At 45.3% G+C, this 26,764-nt stretch overlaps 1 protein-coding gene across 1 annotated transcript in view; it reads right to left on the bottom strand.

Annotated features, from left to right (window-relative positions):
• SHC3 (SHC adaptor protein 3) overlaps positions 1-26,764 on the bottom strand; it is a 418,135-nt gene that overhangs the window by 73,972 nt on the left and 317,399 nt on the right. Inside the window, exon 6 of the mRNA XM_069227563.1 lies at positions 20,408-20,459. Within this exon, the coding sequence (XP_069083664.1) occupies positions 20,408-20,459 (52 nt within the window). The remainder of the gene's footprint in view (positions 1-20,407; positions 20,460-26,764) is intronic.

Raw genomic sequence — 26,764 nt, 5'->3', positions numbered from 1 at the left:
CTCGGGCTCAGTGAACTCTGGAATTCACCAACCACCTCCGTCTTTCCCTCGAAAAGCGAACTAAAGAAACTATATTGGCAAATAGCAGATCACGAAGATATAGGGGCCGCACTTCACACTACATTATCCTGTGACTTTGTTAACTTAAAAGAGACATCCAAGTATGAGGCTTTTTGGGACATAATCACGGTCCCAAGGGAAAGGAAACTGTACTTTCAGCTCCGCACTGGAACACTACCATTAAGACTTTTCACCAGCCGCTGGTCACACAAAGAATCAACCGCCTGTCCAGCCTGCAAAGCCCCTGTCGAGAATCTCCCTCACGTCCTTTTTGTCTGCCCCGCGTACACCACCTCACGTAGGAAATGTCTGGCCCCGGCATGCAGACTGCTGGGAGTCTGCAGCTCTGAAATAGCCCTGCGAATCCTCAGATCAGACACTAGGCCAGCGCTAGTGATCGTCGTTGCCAAGTTCCTCGGAGCTAGCTTGTTTGTCAGAGGGAAATTCTTATCTGTTTAATGATTCCAACAAGACTGTCCCATCGCACTGTGTGAGTGTATTTTATCTTTATTCCATTTTTATCATTATATGTATTGTTATATTTATTACCTTGTGTATTTATTTGTATTTATTGCTGCTATGTGCTTTTATGGCTCTTGTAGCCGAAATAAAGTTTCTTTGACTTGACTTGTTAAACTTTACATGTCTTAGTAGTGAAAAACTCTTAAATTTGTTTTTCAGTATTGCAAGGCCTATCTTTCCCATAGGATAACATTGGAATTACCTTATTAAGTGTAATTTCCAATTGGGAAGATATGGCACCCCCAAGTTTGGTGTCTCTGGAATCACAATTTCAAATCACAACTTATGGGGCAGTTAGATTTTAAATTGTAATTCTGAAAATGTCACTTTTGGAAGTTGGCATTTCTTACTTTAACTGGCTAGTGACTTCTTCCTGTCTCTGAATGCAGGTCTGGGTGGGTGACAACTAGGCATTTGTGCATTTCCTCCAGGCAGCCACACACAAAGGGAGCTTAGGTGTGACTGATGGGCCATCCTGGGCAGGATGGGAGGGAGGAACTGACACTTAGACCTAAATGGGCTGTGTCCTAATCCCACACAAAGAGCTGCATACTCGCTTGTTGTGAGTCAGGAGCCAGGGCAGGAAGAGCAGGGATTCCGTGGTCTTCAAAGGCTTCTCTTTGAAGTCTCTCCCACTTCAAAGCCACCACTGGGTATAAGAACTGGACCTAAGGCACCACCACTTCAGTACACTTCTGTACCTGTGGATACTCTTCCACGAAAGACGATTGCTGTGCTGATGAAAGGGCTGACACTGTGCTGGACTCCTGCTTTGCATTCTGCAGCACACATAGAAGTGCCAAATCACCATTGTAGATTGTTTATGTGCAGGAAGGAGCACCTTCTTGCACATAAACAATCACTCCCCTCAATGCAGACACCCTTGCACTATGGTGCAAGGATGCCTGTATTGGTGCAGGCTGTTTAATTTAGCACTGGCACACTGGGAAACACAGGGGTGAGCCGTAGTCTTGTAAATAAGACACATCACTGCATTTCAAAACTGGTGCAGCGCTGTTGTTTTTGCTGCAGCACCAAACTGCACCAGTTTCTTGTAGATCTGGCCCATGGTATTTGGAAAGACAAGAGAAATGTCTTTCCCTCCTTCCAAATTGCAGTGAGTTGTAAAGTGTGTGTTGTGAGCAGAAAATACTTTTCTGAGTTTGAGATATGCCTTTAATACATTACAACCTTTGTTTTTGCAGTCGCAAACCCTCTGATTATGTGCATCTCTGTCATTGTACCTACAAAAAAAAACTTTGCACGTTACCAAAAAGGGTCTTCAAAGCTTATCGCATCCTTATCAAACATGTTTTGGTGCTATGATTCAATGTGTTTAATAGACCTTTTTCTGCATACAATATAACTACATAAAATGTATAATTTAGTCCGCACTAGTTACTTATTTATCTACAACACAATTATGCGGTCCTGTTCAGTCACTATTCTGCTACGTCAAAGGGATAGAGTACAAGTATAAAAACGTTCTTGTGGAAAGAAAGCTGACAGAAGTTGGGTCTGATCAAAATGTTGATATACTTTGATCGGTTCATGTAGGTTAAGAAACAAGGCAGGTGGGAATCTTGCTAGCAGCAGACCGCAGATACTGGCCAGTCATTGGATGGAATGGGTCTTCTTTCAGCCTCATTCAGTCTCCGAGAAATAGAGGACTCTTAAAAACATAGGTTCTTCACAACACGTGTTATTCACTCATGCACCATGTTTATTTTAATTCCTTATTCTTATTCTTTTTAGACTAATTTTATCCATGTCGACATTTTCCTCCTTTCATTACATGAAAATATGAACAGTATCCGCATTGTATGACGTGCATTAAATAAAGGGTACAAATCGATTTAACATTACAAAAAAGATTTACATTCATTTTCGGTAATTTAGACTTTTTTATATCGTCAAGAATGTTCCGTTTAAAATGCATATTCTATGACAAATTGTGATTCTGAAGAATCATGAATCGATCATGTCAATATTATGAGATACATCAATATTCCATTTTTCTTAATTTCAGTTACGTGTTATCATTTCTGAATCGTATGCCTACAACCAAATTCAGTTGAAAAGTAACGTAACAATGCCATCTCAAGGACAACTATGGATATTGCTTCTCCACCTTTACATTGTATTTGTCATTTACCAATGATCAGAAGCCGCGGTGTATGGTATCACATCTTCAAAAAATATATACATATGTGTATACAGATATTTATATATGTATCCTCATCAACTGCCAGTGGTGTAACGAAACTGGAGTGTGCCCCCCTGCAAAGAACATGAAGGGGGCTCCCCTCCGGACTCACTCAGGCAAGGTGGTGTGCTGAAGGGGCCACCTGGAGCTCGCCCCCCTCTCACCCCCCCCACCGCCATACACCAGAGGGGCTTCAGGGGTCTTTGTTATGCCAGTGTCAACTGCATGTATGCTTTGAAACATAATGGTACTGTAGTGTCTTGCTGGACAAGTAATTATGTAGCCCCTCCCTTGGGGCCGTCCTAACACACATCCCTAACAACGGTGGTTCCTCAGTATGAGCAGAGGAGTGTCACCCTCTCCCCCCTCCCCCCCACTGCTGCATAACAGAGAAACTAAAATGGTAATAATGATTTTTATTACCACTTTATTTTGTACTCTCTGCTGAACAGAGTGTAGGGGCGGGACCAGTGCGCCATAGCTACTGATTGATTGGCACCAATGTGGAGTGGCTCCTTTGTTTGAAGTGCACATGTAAGTTTGGCCGGCTACCTTACTACGGCCAAAACAACATGTGCAATTCAAACCTCTCAACCCAGCTATCTAAGACAGCTGGGTTGGAGAGCAGGCAGAGGGCTCCAGTGCCTTTAGGAGCATTGGGCCAGCCTGCTCCAGCCAATCCAGATGCTTCACCTATGCTGCTTAGCAGCATGAGAGCAGCATCTGGATTGGGAAAGGTAGTTGGGTTTATGATGTCACCTCGTGTTCGGAGGAGTCTGGAACCCTCGACTGGAGAGCATCGAGGACGTGCTGCAGGAGAAGGTAAGTCAAAGTTTATTTTTCTCTTTTTTCATTGTTTATTGTAATGTGTTTTATGTTTTGGATAATGTATGTTATGAATGTAATGTAATGTATGTATGTAAATCTACGTGGTGCCCCACCCGTTTTTAATACCATCAACTGCCACCACCACAGGCGTCACCAGTCAGGTAACCCTGCTAATAAAAGGGGCCGGTTTCACGTGCCCTGGGCTAGTTATGCACCCAACACACCCCTGTCTGTGTCATTATTTCAGCATGTGGGCCTAGGGCCCACAACTTTACAATGGCAACGAGGTAGAGGACCCTCCATGTCATTTAGTCCATGGTCATTCCTGACTGCCGCTGCGGCCCTCCCTACATAAGGGCGCCCAGCTTTTCTCCTGGTGGGGAGGGAGAAGACGACTGGGAAGAAGATGCAACAACAAGGGCAACTGGGCCCCGCAAGAAGATGATAGCACCACATGTGGTGCGGCCCCACCCTGAAGGGAGAACTGCAGCACCGTCACTACCAAGAGTAAGCTGGGCGTGTGTCCTTCAGGGAGCCAGGGGAGGAAGGGCCACAAATGGCCTGAGAGATGCAAGCTGGAGGTTTTGGTCGCAGCACCGGTGACACACAAAAGACTGCACAAATGCCAGTAAAAACAGCATCTAACCCTCTCCTTATCACCAGGACAAGAGCTGTGAGGATGTGAAGCCAGAACGGCAGCAGAGAGGATAGTGCATGCCCCGTGGTGGGCACCTGCTAGCACCGTGGTCCTAAGCAGTGCTTTAAATGGGCCGGTACTCACAGGTACTGAGTACCGGCACTTCTTATTTTTTCCACTCTGAGTACCGGCACTTCTCTGCAGCCAAGGAGAGTACCGGTACTCATGAACGGTAGGCTCATTAGCTGCTAGTGCTGGTGAGCACTAGGCTGTCAGAGTTGAACCTACCTCTGACAGCTAAAGTGCTTCTGTAGCCCTAAACTGACCCCCGCTGAGCTATTCAGCAGGCATTAAGTGCCTAATGTCCGGGTATTCACCATCACACTGTGTTTGACAGAACAGGGTCCATTCAGGCCCTGTGCTGTCAATCACATTTACACTATCGTATGCATTTGTGCAAACACAGGAATAGAGGCAGCCCAGCTGAAAGTGACAACTAAGAAAGCCATGGGAGGAAAGAAGTTTACAATGGCATTTAATCCCACCTGAGTCTTTTGAACGAGGGTCTGCTTATGTATGTGTGTTTGCCTGGTTGTATGTGCGTGTTTTTGTGTGAGAGAAAAGCGAATGAAAGAGGGAGAGAATCGGAAGACTTTAAGGAGGACTGTGTGGAATGCTTTGTGTGTGCGTGTCTGCTTGTTTCTTTCCTTGTGTGCACGTTCAAGAATATATAGTATTTTGAAAAACAACAGCAAATAACAGTATGGAATTAAGAAGCTGCAAATATTACAAAACAAAAGAAATGTTAAAATATCATTGTGTTTAGCTTTCGTTTTGTGTAACGAGTTAACTTGTTTTGTTTATTTAAATACATTTCTCATGGGCCTTTGGGATGTGCTGCAACTGTATATAAGTCATAAAGTACCCTAATGTCTTGCTCTAAGCCCCGCCCCTAGCCCCACCCACCACACTACTAGTTCATGCTAATGAGTACCGGCACTTATTTTTTCCCATTTAAAGCACTGGTCCTAAGAAACCATTAGCCTGGAACAGCACACCCATAGCGGGAAGACAGTGAGCTCGTGATATGAGCGAGAAGCTGAGAGAGAGAGCGTTTAGTGCACACTTCTGGTGGCCCTTTGCCACAGGGCAGATGATGCTGTGCCTGTGGATGCAGCCATTGTGCATCGGGTAGTACACGCCTACAGAGCAAGAAGGCCATCCTTGGGGAGCAACTCGTTCCAGAGACGACTGCGAATTGCAAATCCTCGCCTTTGCGCTGCCCTGAAAAAACTGCTGTCGCCACGATCAAGAGGCTGCAGTGTTGCCAGAGCCCACTAGAGGGCACCGCTACATCAAAAAACAAGGAAATAAACACAAACTACAAACAGCATGATAATACTGGCAAAGCCCACAACCGGCAGCAAGTATTCACAGACAAGCACAGTATCTGCACACTTGGATAGCACAGCAAGGCAGAAAGTGAGCCCAGCGCATGTGGTAGGGAGAAGCTTCAAGGGGTGCAAAGAACACTGCAAGCCCCCAGGTGAACACCTAATATCCCCGCAGGTAGAGAGAGGCAAACCGTCTGCACAAAGCGTACAAGGCCCCACTTAAAAGACTGCAGGGTGACACATGAACTGCGCGCTATCACAAATATAATAAAGAGCGTACAGTTGCCGGACACCAGATTGCAAATCCTGCCCGGGTCACAATTAAAAGGATTAAAACTAGCAAACACCTCAAGGCCCACGAACGGGCCTTAGTACTTGGCTCAACAACACACATGAAGCTGCAGCATCCGAGGGTGCATCATTGGTTAGCACTGGTACCCCACCGGTGAATTTGCCTATGAAATACAGATAAAAGGAGGGCAAACGAATAGCGCCAGGGCTGTCATCCAGAAGGAATCAGATATTACCTGCTGACCCCATGCACGAGGTGTGTGTGTAGTGTTCGGGGCCATAGGCCCTCATGCTACTATGATTAGGGACACAGACACCACATGGTAGTTACAGGAACTGGCCCAGGGATCGCGCATCCGGGTCCTTTTTTTTAGCAGGGTCACCTGACTGGTGACGCCTGTGATGGATGGGTGTGGAGTGAGTGTGGAAGCCAGCCCTCAGCAGAGTGGCTGGTGGAAACACTGGAATGTGTCCAGCAGGACACTACCGTGTGCTCGAGCCTCAAGAGACACTATGGGCCTGCCACCGGAGTGTCACTTTTAGTGATGCTCTGGTGGTGCTATGCAGTGCACCACATTTACAAGGTGGCGGTAAGCCACTTTTTGTGGCTTAATGCTGCACTGCACATGTGGGCCTCTCCAACGCAGTTTTCTGTATCAGGGGGACGTACAATGGGTGTTGCTGTGGGTGTTCCACTGCAAAACCTATTGCTTTTGACACTGCAACAGATTTACATCTAGTCTGAAATCTGTGGCAGCGCCAAAAACGTACGCCACCATAGGGGTGGCATTAGCATGGCACAACAAGGAGGAATGCTTTTATTCCTCCTCGTTTTTTGCTTTTTCTATGTGTATTGCATTGTACAGCACACACAGAAAGCGCAAAAGACCATGAATGGTTGTTTATGTACAGTAATGTGTCCCTTCCTGCATATAAACAATCATTCAAAAATGACCATTTGTTACTTCTATGTCTGCTGCATTATGCAGCCATGGAGCAGCAAACAACCAGACTGGAACCTGACACCGTTGCTATACTAACAGACAAGAAGCACCAGTGACGCTCTGAAGAACTAGTGATTATATGCTCACCCTGCATCCTGATCCCAGTGGTGAGAGCGCATCTTGACCAGGACATCTCCCCCTGTGGTTGCACGAGCGACTAGGCAGTGGCTCATTGGTGGTCTTGCAGTGGCCCAGACATGGCACACATGCAGCCTCAGCACAGCCCACAAGCAGTCCCATGGCAACCCAATCAAGGGGTCTCCCCAAGCACAAGAGATGAACTTTACATTGCCCCACCAATGGATTCCCTGAGGAAGCAGGGCCGTGTAACGGATACTCCAGCAGGGCACAGCACTCCAAGACTCTTTAGTGGATTAAGCAACACCATCATTATGGATTCTGACTACGCTCCTGAAGCACCCTGTTTTTGAACTATTGACACCAACCACAAATCATCATACACATCAGCAGAGTGGACCAGCTCCAGACAAGGGACATGGTTCCATCGATATGCTACCAGAATGTACCTGAGGTGCCCGAGCTAGCGTTTGTGTCCAAAACCACTCAGGTTGAATTATGAAGGCTAACGGAGATGTCCTAGGGCAGCCAGCATCATCAGCCCATGTACTCACTGCCATCCTGCTGACTGACTATAGAGACTGGTGGACTACATGTTATCCATTTTGTTTTGTTTTTCCACAGATCAGACTGGTTGTCTTTTTGTTTGGATGTTGAGAGGGATGAAGTGTCCTGCTGGACATGTAATGATGCAGCCCCTCTCTAGGGACCGTGCTAACACCCACCTCTCACCCATCCAACACAGGTGACACCAGTCAGATGAACCTGTTAATAAAAGGGGCCAGGCGCATGTTCCCTGGGCAAGTTATGCCCCAAACTCACCCCTGTCCATCTCATTATTATAGGGCTGAGGGCCCGCTACTTTACTTGTACCACTTTATGTTCATTTAATGAAGGCCGTCATTTACAAGTGGCCTAATAGTTATGATGGGACCAGTAAAGTTAATTATCACTTCATCAAAATGACTGGGTAAATGAGGACCTTGGACATATATTTCCAATCATACTTCAGGTGCATGATATATTAGGTGAATCAATGAATTTGCCAATTAACAACAATTAGCCTGTGTAGTCTTGTAAACTTACATTGACAATACAATTTTACTATTTAAATGATGAATACAAAGTACAAATTCAGATGTTCTGCCAGTGGTGATTTGCATCATTACTTTTCAAAGCTCGTTAAGCTTTGCCAGAACGTACCTCTAATTTACGAACGGTGCTTACAACACTTTGTATTTCACAACTAGATTATTTGGTGTACATAACATGGGTACCATTGTGATTAAAAAACGATCCAATATGTCTCTTTACCCTTAAACACTGTGTGCATCTATTACTTAAAAGAGATCCTTATACTTTGTAAGCCAGTATGTTTATGAATTGTATTACTCAATTAATAGAATTAATAGGATATCTATGTGTTTGCTGTGTTGCTTGCACTTGTTTTGCCTTTGACAGATGTGGTCTGCTGATCAAACTAGAGGCTCCCTGTCCTCTGATCTGAAACTGAATACGATATTTGCTAACTTAAACGTTGTTGCACTGAGACTTTTGTAAATCAGCTGTAACAGTGCACAAACGTTTTGTGCAACTGCACAAGGTTCTAATATGGGATGTAAGAGAAAAAAAAACATTTTTTTCTATTTGCACCTAAAACATAACGTTCTCTACAATCTTAATTTGTTCCAGCAGGCTGCAGAGGCCTGTGATTAAAAAGTGTGTTGTGGAAAAAACGTCCATTGCTAATTTGTGCGAGGAAAATGCTACATAATTCATATTTGTAGCAAAGAGCTAACTAAGTATGGCAAACTTGACGGGCCACTTAGATGTTTATGATTTAAGCTATGTTTTATGGTTTTCTTGTGGGACATTTTGGTAATCTACATAGTTTCAAACGACAATTCGCAAAGGGGTGTGGGGAGGGAGGGACACATGCCTCCGCACACACAGCTCACATTATCCTGTGAAGGTAAACTTTCTTGTATAGAGGGTCTATTTTCAGAACATTGAGGTCGCTCACAGCATGGGATAGAGTGCAGCAGATGGGAGTTGGAAAGCTGAGGATTTTCTTTAACTCTTATTGGAAGGAGCTGTCCGACCTTGGAAGGAGTTTTCAGAAAGTCATAAATGAGCAAGAGGAAAGCTGGCAGCTGCAGTGTTTCTTTTTTTTGTTTTAATGGTTTCAGAAAGTGGGAGAACTTTAGTTTGTTTCATTCATGGAGTGGTGCAAATCACAGACTGGGTTTCCTTTTAACAAATCATGCATGACCCTTTCTCTGCCGGGTACAGATGAAGATCAGAAGACTACATGCTTCTTGAGGTATTTCGGACATCCTGAGTAATGGGAGGAGCTGTACCCAGCTCTAGACTTTCTGCAGAACCAGAACACTTCTCCATGTCTGGTGGCACTAAACTCTAGCGAACATGTAAGTACACACATTCAGGACCAGACAGGAAGGCTTGTGGCTCGATGCACAGTTTCCCTGGTGCTGGGGATTGCACACCATTCTAGAAAAAAGAGCATCTACCTGAAAGAGAATCCGGAGACTAGCTGCAAATAAGATATGTCTGGAACGAGCTCAGGCAAAACATCTCTTCTCTGTTTGAGGCGTAAACGAAAAAAAGCCTTGCAGACCCAAGCAGTTAAAGCTTATCCTCCAGAATTCCACGGACCAACTGTAACATGACATTTAGATGAGTGACCTGGTCCCCAAGATGCTCTTCCTGAAAGTTTGAAGATATTTGCAGCACCTGGCATGAAGTTATAGACCTTTCTGTAAAGGTCTGAACTTTCTAATGTTCCATATCTACTCGACTAAGACAACGTGCCTTGCTTCCCTTAATAAAAACATCCTGCTGGGATACTTTCCCTCTGAGCTTTTGCCTTCAAAGCTAAAGACTACTTTTGGAACTGTGAAAAAGAAGCTCCCAGACTCGTTGAGCTCTGTTCAGCAGCTGCTTTCATCCCGCATTTGTTTTAAAGGTTTTTGAACTCTATCAATTTATGAGTGAAAGGTAAACATTTTGACTGCAGAGGCACACCAACTGCCAGTCAGTGCTCCACTGATGATCAACTCTGAAGGGTCCTTAAGTCCCGGTCATCCATAACCTTTGACCAGTGTTGACCCCCAACTTCACTCTGTCAGAGCCAGTGCTCCAATGTGAGATAGCTGCAAAAGGTATCAGGGTCCTGATGTACTCTGCCCTTAGAGTAAGGTAGATTTCATATGGAACCGTTTCTAATTTTTTAAATTATTCCTGCTATTAACATATGATTGTTATTTCTTCCATTTGCTTTTTGTTTACAAGCTTGGTTTGGCAATTTTACATTCTTTCTTTAACTATTGTGATGTTGTTTTAGGGTTGCCGTAAATGCAGCACAATTCTTCTCTGGGAAAAGCCTTACCTCAAGCTACAAAGGGTAAGCAAGGCCTTTCCTACCAAAACAGTTACGGATAAGCTAACTAATACAGGTAAGATAATGTTGATTTTGTGGAGCTCAGCCAGCTCAGTTCCCATAAAAACCAAGGCCTATTGCCCCCTTAGCTTAACAAGTGTATTACTTGAACGTATCAATTACATTATATTACAGACTGGGATGTTAATGATAGGCTACTGTTGGTCTGTTCCCAAGGGCATTTCTTAAGTCAGGGTCAGTTAATATTATAGGTTCACAAATTATCTCTTTATCTAGTTAATGATAAATGCTGTTGAAAACTTTAATTTGTAGTGTAATTTGTAGCCCCTATATCATTTCACCAAGTGAAAATCCATAAGTCTTTTTTAATTTCTAGAGTTTTTCCCTTTTAGAATTTTAGAATTATACAACTTCAGAGATGTGGGGTTCCTTACCCATACTGTTTGAAATGCTTTTTCAAGAATCTATCTTGTCCCAACACTAGATCTGCAGAACAATTATATAGATCATTTGCAACAGCCCCATAAGGAATAATAGTTTGAAAGTGAAAGGTAATAAATCTTTTAGCACCATCAGATGTTCATCAATTATCCTTGATTTGTTTATACAGAGATAGTCTAGAGCTATTTAGGTCGCAGCATACCAGACAGCATAGCTGTCTGGTTTGCTAAAGATATCTTGGGGACATTCAGAAAGCTGATCTAGGAATGTATTCTACCTGTTGCTTGCCATTGGTTTTGTGGTTTGTAACTTACATGTTCTTGCTTTTCATTTGCTGGTTTTATTTGTTTTAGCTATCCAGCTCGAGTTCATACCTTCCTTCACCAAAACCTTATTCAATGTATCCTTCCGAGTTCTCCCTTTCTGTGAACAGGTGCATCTTTTTCTTATCTCATCACATTTGCTGTGCAATTAAAAGACCGAGGTCAACTGTCAGGCCTTGTCTTTGGAGGGTGCTTGTTTACTTTTCTTTCTCTGACTTAAAAGTGAGAGGATTTAGGTGACAATCTTTCTGGATACTAGGGGTAGGAAAGAGTTTTTGTCTAGCACACAACATTTGAGTGAACTGTAAGTATTTCAGAATATATCAGAATTAGGAACACAAATAAAGCAATTTTTTTGTTATTTCTGAAGAGTGCTGGATATAAATAATATGATAAAAACAAATCATACACTAGGTGATGCAATTCCCACACATTTTCGTTTGTGCACTGTATAGTTAATTCACTATGGGCCAGATGTATCAAAGCTTTTTGCATTCGCAAACGGTGTGAATGCCTGTTTGCAAATGCAAAAAGCCATTTCACAATGTATCAAAGGCATTCTGAAAGCAATTTTAAAGAATCGCTAAAATAGCGATTCCTTAAAATTGCGACCCTGTTTAGAGAGTCGCAAATTGCAACTCTCTAAATAAGAAATCGCAAATAACGATTCCTTATTTGCGATTTCTAAAGCACATGTAAGAAGCAATTCCTTAATGCAAATTGGGCATTAAGGAATCGCTATTTACCACCAAGTTGAACTTGGTGGTAACCATGTGCAAATTTTTAAAATGCATTTAAAATGCATTTTTTAAATTTACATGTAAAGCACACATGCCCTTTTGGCATGTGTGCACCTTACATGTTGTAAAAAAATATTTTGGGGTGCAGCAGAGGGGGCCTAAGGCCCCCAGCACCCTGGACTTTGCATTTCCAAAAATTGTGAATTCCAGTTAGGAATTCACAATTTGGGACATGCAAAATATTCGCAAATATGGGCCGACAGGCCCATAGATGTGAATGGGGGCCGGTATCGCAATTTGCGATTCGATAATAGTATTTGCGATTTTTAAGAAATCGCTATTTCCGAATCGCAAATGTGATACATCGCATTTTGCGAATCAGAAATAGCGATTTCTTAAAAATCGCTATTTCTGATTCGCAAAAGGCATTCTTGATACATCTGGCCCTTAGTATGTCTGCGCAAATGAAATGGTCATTTCAATTGAAAATGTGGTGTCTGTAATGTCAGTGTGCTACACACAACATGAAATCTCCACTCTATGCCATGCCACTCTACTCTGCACCACTAGGCTTTACAGCACTCCATGCCACTGAACTCTGCACCACTCCACTCTATGCCACTGCTCTCTACGCCACCTCATGCTATGCCTCTCTATTCTACCCTGTACCATTCTACTCTATGTCAATGCAGTCTTAACCTCTCACCATTGCAATCTTCACCACTGTACTCTATACCACACCAGTTGGAGCCACCCAATCTACTCTGCACAACACCACTCCATGCCACTGTACTTTATGCCACTGTGCAACACTGCACTTTACGCCACTGCACTTTATGCCAATGCACTTTACTCTGTAACACTCAACTCTATGCCCATCCACTGTACACCACTCTACTCTACTCTGTATCACTGAACTTTAGGCCACTGCACTCTACACCACTTTACCCTGTGCCATTAGACTCCATGGCACTCTATGCAACTGCAGTCTACCCTGCACCACTCCAAGCCACTTCACTCTACTCTGAAACAATCTACTCTACGCCACTGCACTCTACGCCACTGTACTCCACTCTGCGCCACTCCACTCTATACCACTGCACTCTTTGCAGTCTATGTGCCACTGCATTCTACTCTTTGTCACTGCACTTAACGACACTGCTCTCTAGCCACTTTACTCCACTGTACATGAACTGCACTCTGACACTCTACGCTGCAACACTGCACTCTCTGCCATTGAACTTTACACCACTCTACTCTGCACTACTCCACTCTATGCTACTCCACTCTACGCCACTGCACTCTATGCCACTGTACTCTACTGCACTATACTCTACACCACTCTATGCCACTGCTCTCTATGCCTCTTGATTCTACTCTGCACTCTACACCACTGCACTCCATGCCACTCAACTCTACTCTGTGCCACTGCACTCTGCATCACTCAACTTTATGCCACTCCACTCTGCACGAATCTACGACACTCTCCACCACTGCACTCTAAGCCACTCTACTCTACTCTGTGCCACTCTACACAGTGCCACTCCACTCTGCGTAACTCCACTCTGCGCCACTCCACTCTACTATGCACCACTCTAATCTATGTCACTGCATTCTACGATGCTGCATTGTACACCGCTGAATTCATTGCCACTGCACTCTACGCCACTATATTCTGCAACACTCTATGGCAATACACTCTACACCAGTCCATTCTGCTCAATGCCACTCCAGTGTATACCACTCAAAGCGACTCCACAGTATGCCACTCCAATATATGACTCTCTCTGCCACTCTACTGTTGTAGTTGGACTCTTGCTCTAGGCAAGACTGCTGGTTTAGGGATGACAGCACTTTTGTTTGTAGGCAACTAAGCCAATCCTACAACAAGTCACAACTGTCGGCCCAACCCTCCTGGCTCACAAACAGTAAATCACCAAAAACCCAAATAGTGAAAGGTGATATCTGGCACCTTTACGCATAGACTCTAGAGTGCAACATCTCAGGGGAGTCGTGGTTAAACAGAGATGACCCTTTTCTCGCACAAGTAAGATGTCTCAGTCACACACAGGCAAGGAAGGAGATGCAGGGAAGTTTTCAATAGGTTTTGAACCTTTGCAAGACTGCAATCTACTGTAAAAATGCATGAGCTGCAATGATTAGGATAATGAACAATGTAAGAAGCAGAATTGTAAAGATGAGAGTCGTGAATACAAAGACCGCCTCCATCTTGCAATAAACATAAGATGTAAAATAGACCCTAATACCATAGCATGGAGAACCTAATCTCTAACCTAACAAGAACTAGGGGCCAGATGTACCAAAGGGTTTTACCAATTCTGTGTCTATGGGAAAATGTGTTTGTACATATGGCCCTAGGTGCGATAAACCTAAACTGCCAGTACAGTGTCCATGAGAAGCTCTCCCAAACCCTTGTTACATTGGAATGAGGTCGCTAGATCAGACTTCGTGGTGACACAAAGGCTGGGTCTGCATCAACGTGACGTGTGGCACAGATAGCGTTGATGGCATCAGGTAGGAATCCCTCTGATAACCTTGCCTGCGCGAGATGTATATATACAGATATGATAGGACCCCTGACACAGGTATGTTCCCAAACAAAAGATAAGAAGGCATGCTTGGGATGGCAATTATATAAACAATTCCCTCCAAAAGTACATCATTTTCCTGTCTCACATAAGTGGGAAAGGAACATGATGTGTATACCTACGTATATATCACTTGTCTTTGACGCTGATAGTGAAGCTTTCACAGAGTAGCACTGATAACATGAAATAAAAACATCTTCCTAACTATAAATATAGCAGCCATCTTGAAAGAAATAATTAATAAATGTTGTCCAAGGGTGGCAAGGGCAAAGCCTCACTTCTGGTGAAATTGGTTCCCTTAGCAGCCTTGGAAAGTAAGGTCCAGAGGTAGCGAGGATTTCATGTGGTCTAATTCATCTGTCTGCTCTACACTGACTAGTAGTTGTCCCCAAAACTGTTCATTACCTGTGTGATACCATAGGATTCAGGGCTATTTGGAATTTGTATTGAAACCGTACTTGAAACTTTTACTTGATCTGTTGGTTGAGCAGTGCAGTGAGTCTTATAACTATGCTGATAATAATCAACTGTTCTTCTGCAAGAAACAAATTGCACTATGCTCTGGCCATTGCCTCTCACCTAATGAGTTCTCAAGCAATGGCTGATTCAACACTGGTAATTGTTAAACACACAACTATTAATAGACATGCTAACCAGTCAAAATATTCAATAGCAAAGAAGATCTTCAATAATGACACTTTGATGATGCACAAATCATTGATACGATTTGCAAAGCATCTGTCATACTCTTTAAACAAACAATATCACTAGCAAGAAATGAATGAAATAATGAATGAAAATATTTTGTAATGTGTGCAGTAAAAAGGTGCTTTGGGGTGGGAGAGAGCGAAGCAGAAAGAAACACTTAAGAAGAAAATAATTAGGTTTTCCGGTTTTTTACAAATGATGGAAAGGTAGATAACTAAGCAAAGCCAGAGAGGGGATCAGTTACAAACCTTAGAGATGATGACAAAGTAGACTGGAAGAGAAATGTAAGATGTGTACAATCAGTGCATCAAACTATTTTAAAAAGTGTTCCAGAACAATGGTGATGCTCTTTTTGATTACCCTCATCAAAATGAAACAGATAGAGGAACATTTGTCAGTGTGAGAGATGAAAGAACGTTTTGCATCAAAACAAATGCCAAGAATGCAGGTACACGAGTTAAGGTTAAGGGAAAGAGCCAAGCAGTGGCCCAAGCAGATGAATTTCCAAAGGTGATCACCTCTAATTTGTCAGAAAGAGGCAGAGTGAACTGAAATACATTCATTCTTTAACAACATATATGCAGTTCTTGGACTGGGACTGTCAAGAGCATGGCCACCATCAAGATGCAGCATCAACTGTGTGTCATCCGCATATACATACAAATGCTGATTAAAAGAGTATCTAGAGGAGATACATAAATGATGAACAGGGTCTGGGTTAGAGTGAACATCTCTAAAATAGTAGACATTAAAAGCGGTGCTTAAGAAACAAAAACACCAGAGTGATGCAAGGTCTTTCATAACAATATTGGTGAAATGGTTGAGCAAGATGGTATAAAAAATCATGTAGAACACTTGGAAGACGGCTAATAAAATCAGACCTGCTTTGGCTCCAATAGCCAGCTGCACACAGATGTCATTATCTGCCAATTTACTGATGTAGATCAAAAAAATTGTTGGTGTTAGAGATTGGGTCTCTCGTTGGCAGAGGTATGCATCCTACCCAAGAAGGTGCCACAATCTAATCAGGGTAAGTCACAACACAAGCTACTGTGCTCACCCTCCAGTAGCTTGATACAGAGCAGGCAGGCAGGCTTAACTTAGAAAGCAATATGTAAAGTACATGTGCAATAAGTCATACAGTAACACAGTGAAAATATCACAAAAAAGTACTCCACACCAGTTTAAAAAAATTGATAATATTTATTTGAATAAAACAAGACTGAAACAACCGAAATCCAATATGCACAAGTCAAGATATCACTTTTTAAAGGTTTAAGTAAGACTTAATCCATAGGAATCAATGGATGTATCTCTTTAGCACAAAGTTCCTGGGATGCATAAAAAATAATGATGCTGCGGGCTGCAGAGGAGGTGAGGTGTTGAAAAAGAACCTAGAAGGCAAGTGGAAAAGAAACTGATTCATTGATTTTCTGGCACCGCGGAGGTGATGCATCAATTCTTTCCTCGCGGGAAGGACAATGCGTTGTATTCCAGTCATGCAGCCTCGGTTCTTTGCTGCGGTGCGGAGTTTGATGACAAATCTGACGCCCAGCGATGATGCGTGGAAAATCCAAACGTTCAGTGATGAGGAAACAGGCGTTGCGTTAATTCTGCAGGCACTGTGTTGGTTTTTCAGCTGTGAGAGAGCCGCTGCGTCAATTCTGTGGCATTGAAACACTTTTTCCAGCACAGTGGATTTAGTCCAGCCCCAGTATCGCTCAGAGCAGGGACTGGGATCCCATTTACTCCCACCTGGTGGAATTGATGACTCCCACCCTCAGGGATCACCAGCTCACCCTCTGAGTCTATCTCCAAACTGAGGGATATTATCTCATGGTTTATGATCTGTCCCTAAGGCCACATTGGCCACCTCTGTAGATGCCCCACCAATGGGTAGTTTCTTTCAACAGAGAGAGTTCCCCTCCTTGTGTCCTAACTGGGAGCACTCAAAGCAGCGGGGTTGGAAATGGAATGTCCTGGGCCAATGTCCACCAGAACAACCACCTTGTTTCTCAGATGGGCAAAGGGAACCCTTTCCTCCCCCCTTACTATAGGGTTTGTCTGGGCCATCTGTAACCTCCCCATCATTCTCTTGGGTGGAACCTGAACCAACCTTTTTGGGGTCGTTTCCAGGTACCTTTTTTGCACACTCTGGTGCTAGCCCAGATGTCCACCGCCTCAGCAAGCTTCCTGGGATCAATCAGCTTACTGTCAATTAGGTGCTGGAACAACTCTGTAAAACACATACTAAGCAGGTGCTCTCTCATGATTGAACTGTACAGCCCAACATAGTCATTAACTTTGCTGCCCTACACCCAGCCATTCAGTGCCTTACTGAAGTAATCAATGAAATGTACCCAGGATTGGTTGGGGAACTTGTGACTGTCCTTGAATCTCTGGCAATACTTCTCAGGGATCAGTCCAAATTTGGCAATCAAACTAGCTTTCATGGCAGTGTACTTGGTCTGGTCCCAAACCTCTAATGGTAGAAGTGTGTCCCTGCCAATAGTTGGCATGTGTTTCCACAGACCTGTCCCCAGTGCTCTTCAAGAACCCCATGTACCCTCAGTGCAACTTCATAAGCAGAAAACCACTTATCAATGTCATCTCCGAACACATAACTGGGCGCAAAATCCTTGGGTATATGAACCTTCTTGTTTCCATCAGGTACTGTACGCATGCTTCCACCATAACTGATGGACTCAGACTGCCCAGCTTTGAGGTTCAGCTCTTTTAGACTCAGTTCATGAGCAAGAAGTAGTTTATTTGCTGCTAAGCACAGGCAATACATGGATTGGAGACAGGCTGTAAGGCACAGAGAGCAGTAAGTGCAGAGAAATGCCTACTTTCTAAAAGTGGCATTTCTAAAATAGTAGTTCAAGCCAACTTCACCAGTAGCAGGATTTCTCACTACCATTCCAGCCATACAAAACATGTCAATGCCTCTCATTTCAGATCAGAAATCACCACTTAAAAGTATATAAGGGAATCCCCAAAGCTTACCTCAGAGAGGAGAAGGCTTCACAATTAGTAAAACATTACTTTGGGAGAGTTTCACTACCAGCACGTGTAAAACTTACAATTACATGCCCTGCCTTTTACATACATAGCACCCTGCCCTGTGGGCTACCTAGGGCCTACCTTAGGGGTGACCTATGTATAATGAAAAGGGAGTATAAGGCTTGGCAAGTAGTTTTATATGCCAAGTCGGAGTGGGTGTGAAACTGCACACACAGGCCTTGGAATGGCAGACCTGAGATATGGTTAAGGGGCTAATTATGTTGGTGTCACAATCAGTGCTGTGCACCCACTAGTAGCATTTAATTCACAGGCCCTGGTTACGTGTGGAGTACTTTATTACAAGTAAATTAAATATGCCAATTGGGTATGAGCCAATGTTACCATGTTTTAGGGAGAGAACACATGCACTTAAGCACTGGTTAGCAGTGGTAAAGTGCCCAGGGTCCTAAAGCCAACAAAAACGAGTTCAGAAAAAGAGGAGAAAGGCAAAACCATTCAGAGACAGCCATTCTCCAACAGTTGGGTTCTATGTATGAGGAGAGCGGCTGATTGACTATGGTTTCTGTAACCACACCAGGAAATGGAAGTTGCAAGATCTCTATACAGTTGATCACTACATAAGGGTCAATGTTCAGATTCTTCAACAAGAATAAAGCTAGCATTTTTTCCAGTCACTAGGCACTGAGCCTGTGGAAAGGAAGACACTGCATTGGGTCATTGGAGCAATGGAAAAATAATTGTTTCTGCAGTATTAATAGGAAACAGGTCTTGGGGAGAACCAGACAAGGTCATTCTGAGTTATGATCACTTCAGGGTATCTGAAACTGGAGTGAAGGAAGGTATTGATTGTGCATGCTCCTCTTGACTGTTAGATAGAGGTATCCTTATTTAGGAGAAAGCAGCAGAAGAAGAAAAGGATTTATGGATATTATCAATTTTAGTGTGAAAAAGTTGGACAAGTCTAAACAGAATTGTTGAGAGAGCCAAACGGCTGCATTGTTAGCAAAAGGTTGGGCAAGACTATTAGAATCTGCAAAGACCTTTGTTTTGGCCTCTGGAATTGGCTGTGTTCTTGATCCGATCTCAATAATAGCAGGCTCAAGCCTACCAGAGGAATTGTTTACACTGTGATTTCCCTCCCAAAGTTACTTCTATCTTTATTTGAGTATGTGGCTCACCAATGTCTCTTGAAGTTTTAAGAGTGCCTGTGTCTCCGTGAGACAGCTTCCATCTTGTGAATGGTGACTGGTTGCCTGGGGGAGAGCAGAGGGTGGTTCAAGGGGCCAACGGATGTTTCACAATATCATTCCTCATGTGTATTGGGGCTGTTTTTAAAATAATTCTCGCCCATTCAAGGGACAACGACTGCTTTTATCAAAAAATGTCAACATACAGGAAATGTAAATGAGGGATGGAGGTGTACTTTCCCTGTATTCATAGGTATTCGCAAGGAGCTGCCTCATCTCGTACATGCAAATGTACATTTTTGCAATGTGACTGATTAGTACATGAGTCGCATCGCCAAATGAAGGGCAAGTTGCAAATTACTAAAGTTGTGCAAAGAAAATCGACTGGTTTGCAACCTGCCCTTTCTACATCTGGTTCATAGTTTTTTACTGATTCTCTTGGTGATGGTGTTCATGAAAGACATGATGTAATGCATGTAGTAAATAAGTATTACTTGTTTGCACCCCTAATGTCTGTGAAGGATTTCATATGGTCAGCCACGTGCAAGAGGCATGTGTGCAAATCCAGGGCTAAAGATGGGCTTAACTCGCAAATACTTTTTATTTGAATAAGCATCTTGTAAATCCATGAGTGAGTTACCACAAAGTAAGACACCACTGCCCTCACAAAATGCTTTGTCAATAAATTGGAAATTCATGAGTAATTCATACATAAGGTTAGAGTAATAAAACTAGGGGCTTTGTAAACCGGGAACTAAGTCTAAGAAGGACAGCCCAACTCGTGATGTCAAAGGCTAAGTCAACAAGCTGAATCTCAATATATTTAAACCACACTGGTCCTTATCTTTGTTATTTTCATCCGAGAGTTCAGGTCAAAATGAGCACTGAATAATCTTAGAAACTTTAAGATAGCTAAGCATAGAAATGATCTTACCTCTGCGATTTACTGGGTCCTTTGCTACATATGCAACATAATCTGTAGTATCCTATTGGATGAAAAAGAAAACAATTTATTTGACTACAAATGTTCATGCATCAAACAATGGCAAATTAGTAAATTTGATCGGATGGATACCTACTGTAAAATAGAAAATAGTTTGTGGTTGCCAATATTTTCAATGTAAGCATGCTTCAATTAAATACAGGAGCGTGAAAAGACAAACGTATGTAAAACAAGCATATTGAACATACCCACCCATAATGAGTCAGTTAACATGGTAGAGCCATACTTGACATCACAATGCCACCCTTTTCCTTGCAATGCTCCCATGGCCGTATGTTACGCAACAGGATGGGGCAACATTGGGAGCCGATTTACAACAAATATGTAACAGTGTGTTTGCAAAGGGTTGCACTGGAATAAATCTATGTTTCCCTAGGTTTAGAATCTAGAGTCTAAGGCTCAGCTCAGAAGTGATCTCTTAGGTTTTGTTTGACCCTTGCTCTCTGCAAAAGTACAACATGATGATGTGACTATCAGCAAGTCTACTGCTGTTCATCATTACCTACATGTTTATTACTTTAATGTCCTGGACGTTGATGAAGGCCCTGTCTGTCAGAAGTGGTATTGGTGGTGTGGAATGAAGGTGGATGGAAAGGAGAGTGGCTGAAGGTAGTCCATCACCTCTACAAGGTCTGTGACTAAGATAAGGTGACAGAAGACATTACTCACATTCCCCTTTACTGCATAGAAAGGGTCATCATTTTACTCCAGCACATTGCTGGGGTAAATGCCTTTCCACGTTGGGAAGGTGATTGAATCACCCCTAGATTTGGTTGTGGTGTACATGAAGGGGTTTCTACTCCTGGGAAAAGTATTTTCTTCCTGGTTAAAAAAAGTGTGTGTTTACACAGGGAATCTTATTTCACCTGTGTGAGTATTGCACTATGGGGAGCTCCACACAGTGGGAATGGGATCCCAGTGGAAATATCACATCACATTGTGAGCGATCCTCATGAGAACTTGCACATGGTAGAGCTTCTCCTATGCATTCCTGTGATTTTTTGGGAATCACAGCAACTAGCAAATCTTCACTCAAACGCAGGTGCCAGTCTACGGGTGTAGATGTATTACTTGCTTGGTAAATAAGTCCCATAATGTTACAGCCATTGTCCTCAGTAGAGAATAGCCCTTAATAAGAGAAGCAAAAGTAACCAGAGGAGCTGCAGCAACATAAATAAGAACACTTTTCAATGTGAACATCTATTCAATAATATTGAGTCCAATGGAGAGAGCATTAGGCCTGATGTATGCCAGACCACATTTATACCAGGCTGGTTCATATGGTGATGAATGGTTTCGTTTGTTTAAGAAGCATATAAGGGCTGATGCAAAAGAAATATGCAACATTTTAACTTATTCAAAAAAAAATCAGTGAAGAAAATAGGCATAATTCTTTTCTATATTCCCTCTGTTGTTTGGCATCAGTCCTCATTTAATGTCAAAATCAAAGATATGAAAAAGCGAAACATTTGTGGTAGTTCGACAATTCCTCATACTAGCCTTTATACCAGATGTGCTGGATAGAGGACATTGACTTCCCTTATTTTACTTTGTGCCACAGCCCTCTGAAAGTTGAACGCTACTGTACTTTGGCACTGGAAGTAGGAGAGCTGGGCTTGCTGCAGCACCCGTAAAATAAATATGTTGAGGTTCAGAGGGTGACTGAGCAATGATGATGCATTTACCTTGTCTTATTTCCTCTGCATCCAAAGACAGAGATAGGTCAACTGTCAAGTTATTTCTTCTAAAAAATTGCATCTTATTCTTTTAACATAGACATTGCCATTTACTGTTCTTCCTCTGACTGCAAATTGAGATGCTGTTATAGACGGAACCATGTGACAATCTTAATGGGGCACATAAATATAACACAATTTAAATATCTGTAAATTAACTGTACAATATTTTAAGAAATAGCAGATAGGAACGCACAAATTAATCCCATTTTACAGATACTAAGGTTTTTGATAGGATCACAACAGAGCAAGACACTTTACTCATTGATGTGCATATGATAAATAGTACTGAAAGCCAATTTCCAGACATCATCTTTTGTACTCTATATAGTTTTATCAGTACAACTGTATGCCTCTGCAAATTTAGTGGTCATTTCAATGGAAAATGTGCTGTCTGTAAATGACAGTGTGCTGTAACACCATATATTTGTGACAATGTGCTCCCAAATGCAGCTAATTACTACACCCTTACTCATGCACGTCAACTCACCAAAATGCCTGGGGTAACGGAAGTGACCTTACACGCCCTTTGAAATTCTCTTTCAGTCACACACACAGATATGCTAACACATACACAACATACTTTTAAAAAGCAGTTTGTTTTGCCAAAGCTGCCACGGAATGTCATATTCAATTCAATATATATTATCCACTGTTAGCTATTAGTGTAATAACAAAATAATTATAATACAATGAACTGTGCAGCTCAAACAGACGTCGATAAGGAGGAGCTTCCTGTATGCTCCTGGCACTGATTTTACCACCTCTGAGGCCAAGGGTCACAAAGGCAGTGCCAGGGGTCGCAAAGGGCAAGCCAGTGGTTGCAGCTGCGGCCAAGGGTGACATCCATGCCCTCACTACTCTCCTGATGAATAAGTGCGCCTCATTTGCTACACTTGTTTTGTGTGACGCTGGGAAATTTTCACAACCCCTATGGCTGCAGTATTGTAACAATGATAGCAGCACTCCACTCTGGGGGGGATGGGCCAAAATGGCGGCGGCGACGGATGCCTAGAGCGTAGGCTCCGTCTCGGGCACATTTAAATATCCTGAAGGGCGCTCCCGGAGACACCCTAAGCGATTGCAATGAGCGGCGGAACCCCCCGGAACTAACGGGCGGGGTAGAAAGTTAAATAAAACCCGAAAAAGGCAGCCCGCAGAGCGGAGGCGGGTGGAATCCGCCTGAGGCCCTACAGCCGATGTAAGCCGGGACCTCGAGTGGACCCTGGCAGCCGGAGTGGAGAGAACGGCGCCGGAAGCCGACCGCCGACTTCGCTCAGGGATATTACCTGGAGGAGCGGTGAGTGGAGCGAGGGGGGCCCCCGTCGGGGAGGGCCAACTCGCTGCATGACCCCCAGTACCACCTCCTCCTCTGACCTTCGCGCGCCTGGCGATCTCCGGCTCCGCCATGTGTGCCTGCCTGAGCCAAGGGGCTGTCTGTCTTCCCCAGAAGAGTGGCGTGCGGAATGAGGACAGCCGTCGTAAGCCGGGACCTCGACTGGACCCAGGCAGCCGGAGTGGTGGGAACGGCGCCGGGGTCCGCCCACCGACTTAGCTGAGGGCCATCGGGAGTAGCGGCGAGTGGAGTGGAGGGAGCCCCCCGACGGGGCAGGCCAATTTGCTTTGTGGCCCCCTATCCTCCACCCTTCCCCCTCCTAGGACCTATGTGCGCCCGGCGCTATCCATTTTGTGCCTGTTTGTGCGAGGAGCAGCCGCGGGGAGCGGCGGAGGCGAGGGGCTGTCTGCCTTTCACGGGGGAGCGGTGTGTGGAACGCGGGCAGCCGAGCCGCGGCGTGGGCTAGGAGGAAGCCCCGCCGTATCAGGAAATACTCACTCGGGCCCGGCGGTGCGCTGGGTACGGATTGGGGAGAATACCCAGCTCCCCGCTCATATTGGGACTCTTTTCCCAATCCCAGGAGGTGCATTAATAACGCCTGGGTTGCGGGGGGTCGGGGAACCGGCGAGGGTGAGAGTCTCCCCCTTCTCATCTCAGCATGTGGCTGCAGCTCTAGAGGAGAGCTGGACAATAGGGTGGAGGAGCGAGATGACTCAGCATTAATTAAACAGCGGCTTGGAACCCACCTAATCGCCGCACAACACAATCAATGCGTGGAACAGGTAGACCTGTATTATTCTTCACTGGGTAACCCCACTCCGTGCAGCGGGTGCAAAATGGGGGGATAAAAGAATAGGTACCCAAAAACACACAGTCACTCAGCTCTGTATCACACTTCTAGGCCAGCAACAGCGCAACATGGCTGGAAAATCCAAAACAACGAAAAGGGCACGAACGAACCACGCCTGGATCCGCGCCAAATGAACAGCAGTTAGTACCAACTCTACAATCAATGGAAACCACACTCCATGCTCATTCAACACAATTCGAGAAAGTATTGCAGGCGATTATGGACACTTAGGGGGTGATTCTAACCCTGGCGGTCGGTGTTAAAGTGGCGGCCAACCCGCCAACAGGCTGGCGGTCCAAAAAATGGAATTCTGACCCTGGCGGGAACCGCCAACACAGCCCGCCAACTTAACACTCCGACCGCCGCGGCGGTACAGACAAACAGCGCGGCGGTCACCGCCAACAGGCAGGCGGCAGACAATGTACCGCCCACACTATCATAACTCACCAATCCGCCACCTTTTCCGAGGCGGGAGCACCGCCGATAAAAACACGGCGGAAACAGACTACGAACGGGAAAACGCTCACCAAAACACACTCCACGAGTACGGAGGACAGCATGGAACCCGAATTAAACATCCTACCTGCTCTCGTCTACCTTCTCATCTACCACGAGTACGAAGTCCGGCGCAGACGACAACGGTGAGTACTGCACCTACGACACACGGGAGGGGGAGGACGAAAGGTTACGGGCACACACATATGCGACCCCCCCCCCCCCCAATCATGTACTCACCAATGCAGAGCACCAAGTCACAGTGACACCACCCAAACACCCCTGAAAAATGCTAGGACATAATCATATTTGGAATAAATATTTATGTACCAAAAAGCTCCAGAAAATTAGCGTACAACCATGAAAGATATCCACAACAAAACAAATGACATACACATCAGTGTATAACTGAAGTACCAAGTCCTGCACATCCTATGAATTCAGCATGTCCGTGGGCCAAAGTCTTGAGAAACAAGGGCAAAGCCCTGAGTCCTTTGGAGAGAACACTGCAGGGGCATCAGATGTAAAAACTACAGGCACCTCAGGGGGAAGGGAAGGGGGGGGCACCACAGCCACATGAGTCCACGACGCCAGATCCACGAGGAGCCACCATGCCCACGGGACCATCCTGGGGAGTGCAAAGCCACAGTCTCTCAAGTCTCTGCAGTGGGTGGATTGCCCACTGGACCATCCTGGGGAGTGCAAAGCCACAGTCTCTCAATGTCTCTACAGTGGGTGGGCTGCCCACTGGGCCATCCTGGGGAGTGCAAAGCCACAGTCTCTCAATGTCTCTACAGTGGGTGGGCTGCCCACTGGGCCATCCTGGGGAGTGCAAAGCCACAGTCTCTCAAGTCTCTGCAGTGGGTGGATTGCCCACTGGACCATCCTGGGGAGTGCAAAGCCACAGTCCATCAGGTGGATGACAGTCTCCACTGGTCAAGGAGGAGGCATGGTGGGCACAATGAACCATCAACGGTGCTTGAGACGGCGGTGCCCTGTTCAGCGGTGCTTGAGACGGCGGGGCCCAGCGGAGCGGTGCTTGACAGGAAGGGCCCAGCGGAGCGGTGCTTGAGACGGCGGGGCCCAGCGGAGCGGTGCTTGAGAGGAAGGGCCCAGCGGAGCGGTGCTTGAGAGGAAGGGCCCAGCGGAGCGGTGCTTGAGAGGAAGGGCCCAGCGGAGCGGTGCTTGAGAGGAAGGGCCCAGCGGAGCGGTGCTTGAGAGGAAGGGCCCAGCGGAGTGGTGCTTGAGAGGAAGGGCCCAGCGGAGCGGTGCTTGAGACGGCGGGGCCCAGCGGAGCGGTGCTTGACAGGAAGGGCCCAGCGGAGCGGTGCTTGAGACGGCGGGGCCCAGCGGAGCGGTGCTTGAGACGGCGGGGTCCAGCGGAGCGGTGCTTGAGAGGAAGGGCCCAGCGGAGCGGTGCTTGACAGGAAGGGCCCAGCGGAGCGGTGCTTGAGAGGAAGGGCCCAGCGGAGCGGTGCTTGAGAGGAAGGGCCCAGCGGAGCGGTGCTTGAGAGGAAGGGCCCAGCGGAGCGGTGCTTGAGAGGAAGGGCCCAGCGGAGCGGTGCTTGAGAGGAAGGGCCCAGCGGAGCGGTGCTTGAGACGGCGGGGCCCAGCGGAGCGGTGCTTGACAGGAAGGGCCCAGCGGAGCGGTGCTTGAGACGGCGGGGCCCAGCGGAGCGGTGCTTGACAGGAAGGGCCCAGCGGAGCGGTGCTTGAGACGGCGGGGCCCAGCGGAGCGGTGCTTGACAGGAAGGGCCCAGCGGAGCGGTGCTTGAGACGGCGGGGCCCAGCGGAGCGGTGCTTGAGACGGCGGGGCCCAGCGGAGCGGTGCTTGAGAGGAAGGGCCCAGCGGAGCGGTGCTTGACAGGAAG

The sequence above is a fragment of the Pleurodeles waltl genome, chromosome 1_1 (genome assembly GCF_031143425.1).
Source record: "Pleurodeles waltl isolate 20211129_DDA chromosome 1_1, aPleWal1.hap1.20221129, whole genome shotgun sequence".
Classification (NCBI taxonomy): domain Eukaryota; kingdom Metazoa; phylum Chordata; class Amphibia; order Caudata; family Salamandridae; genus Pleurodeles; species Pleurodeles waltl.
This window is presented reverse-complemented; position numbering and strand designations above follow the sequence as displayed.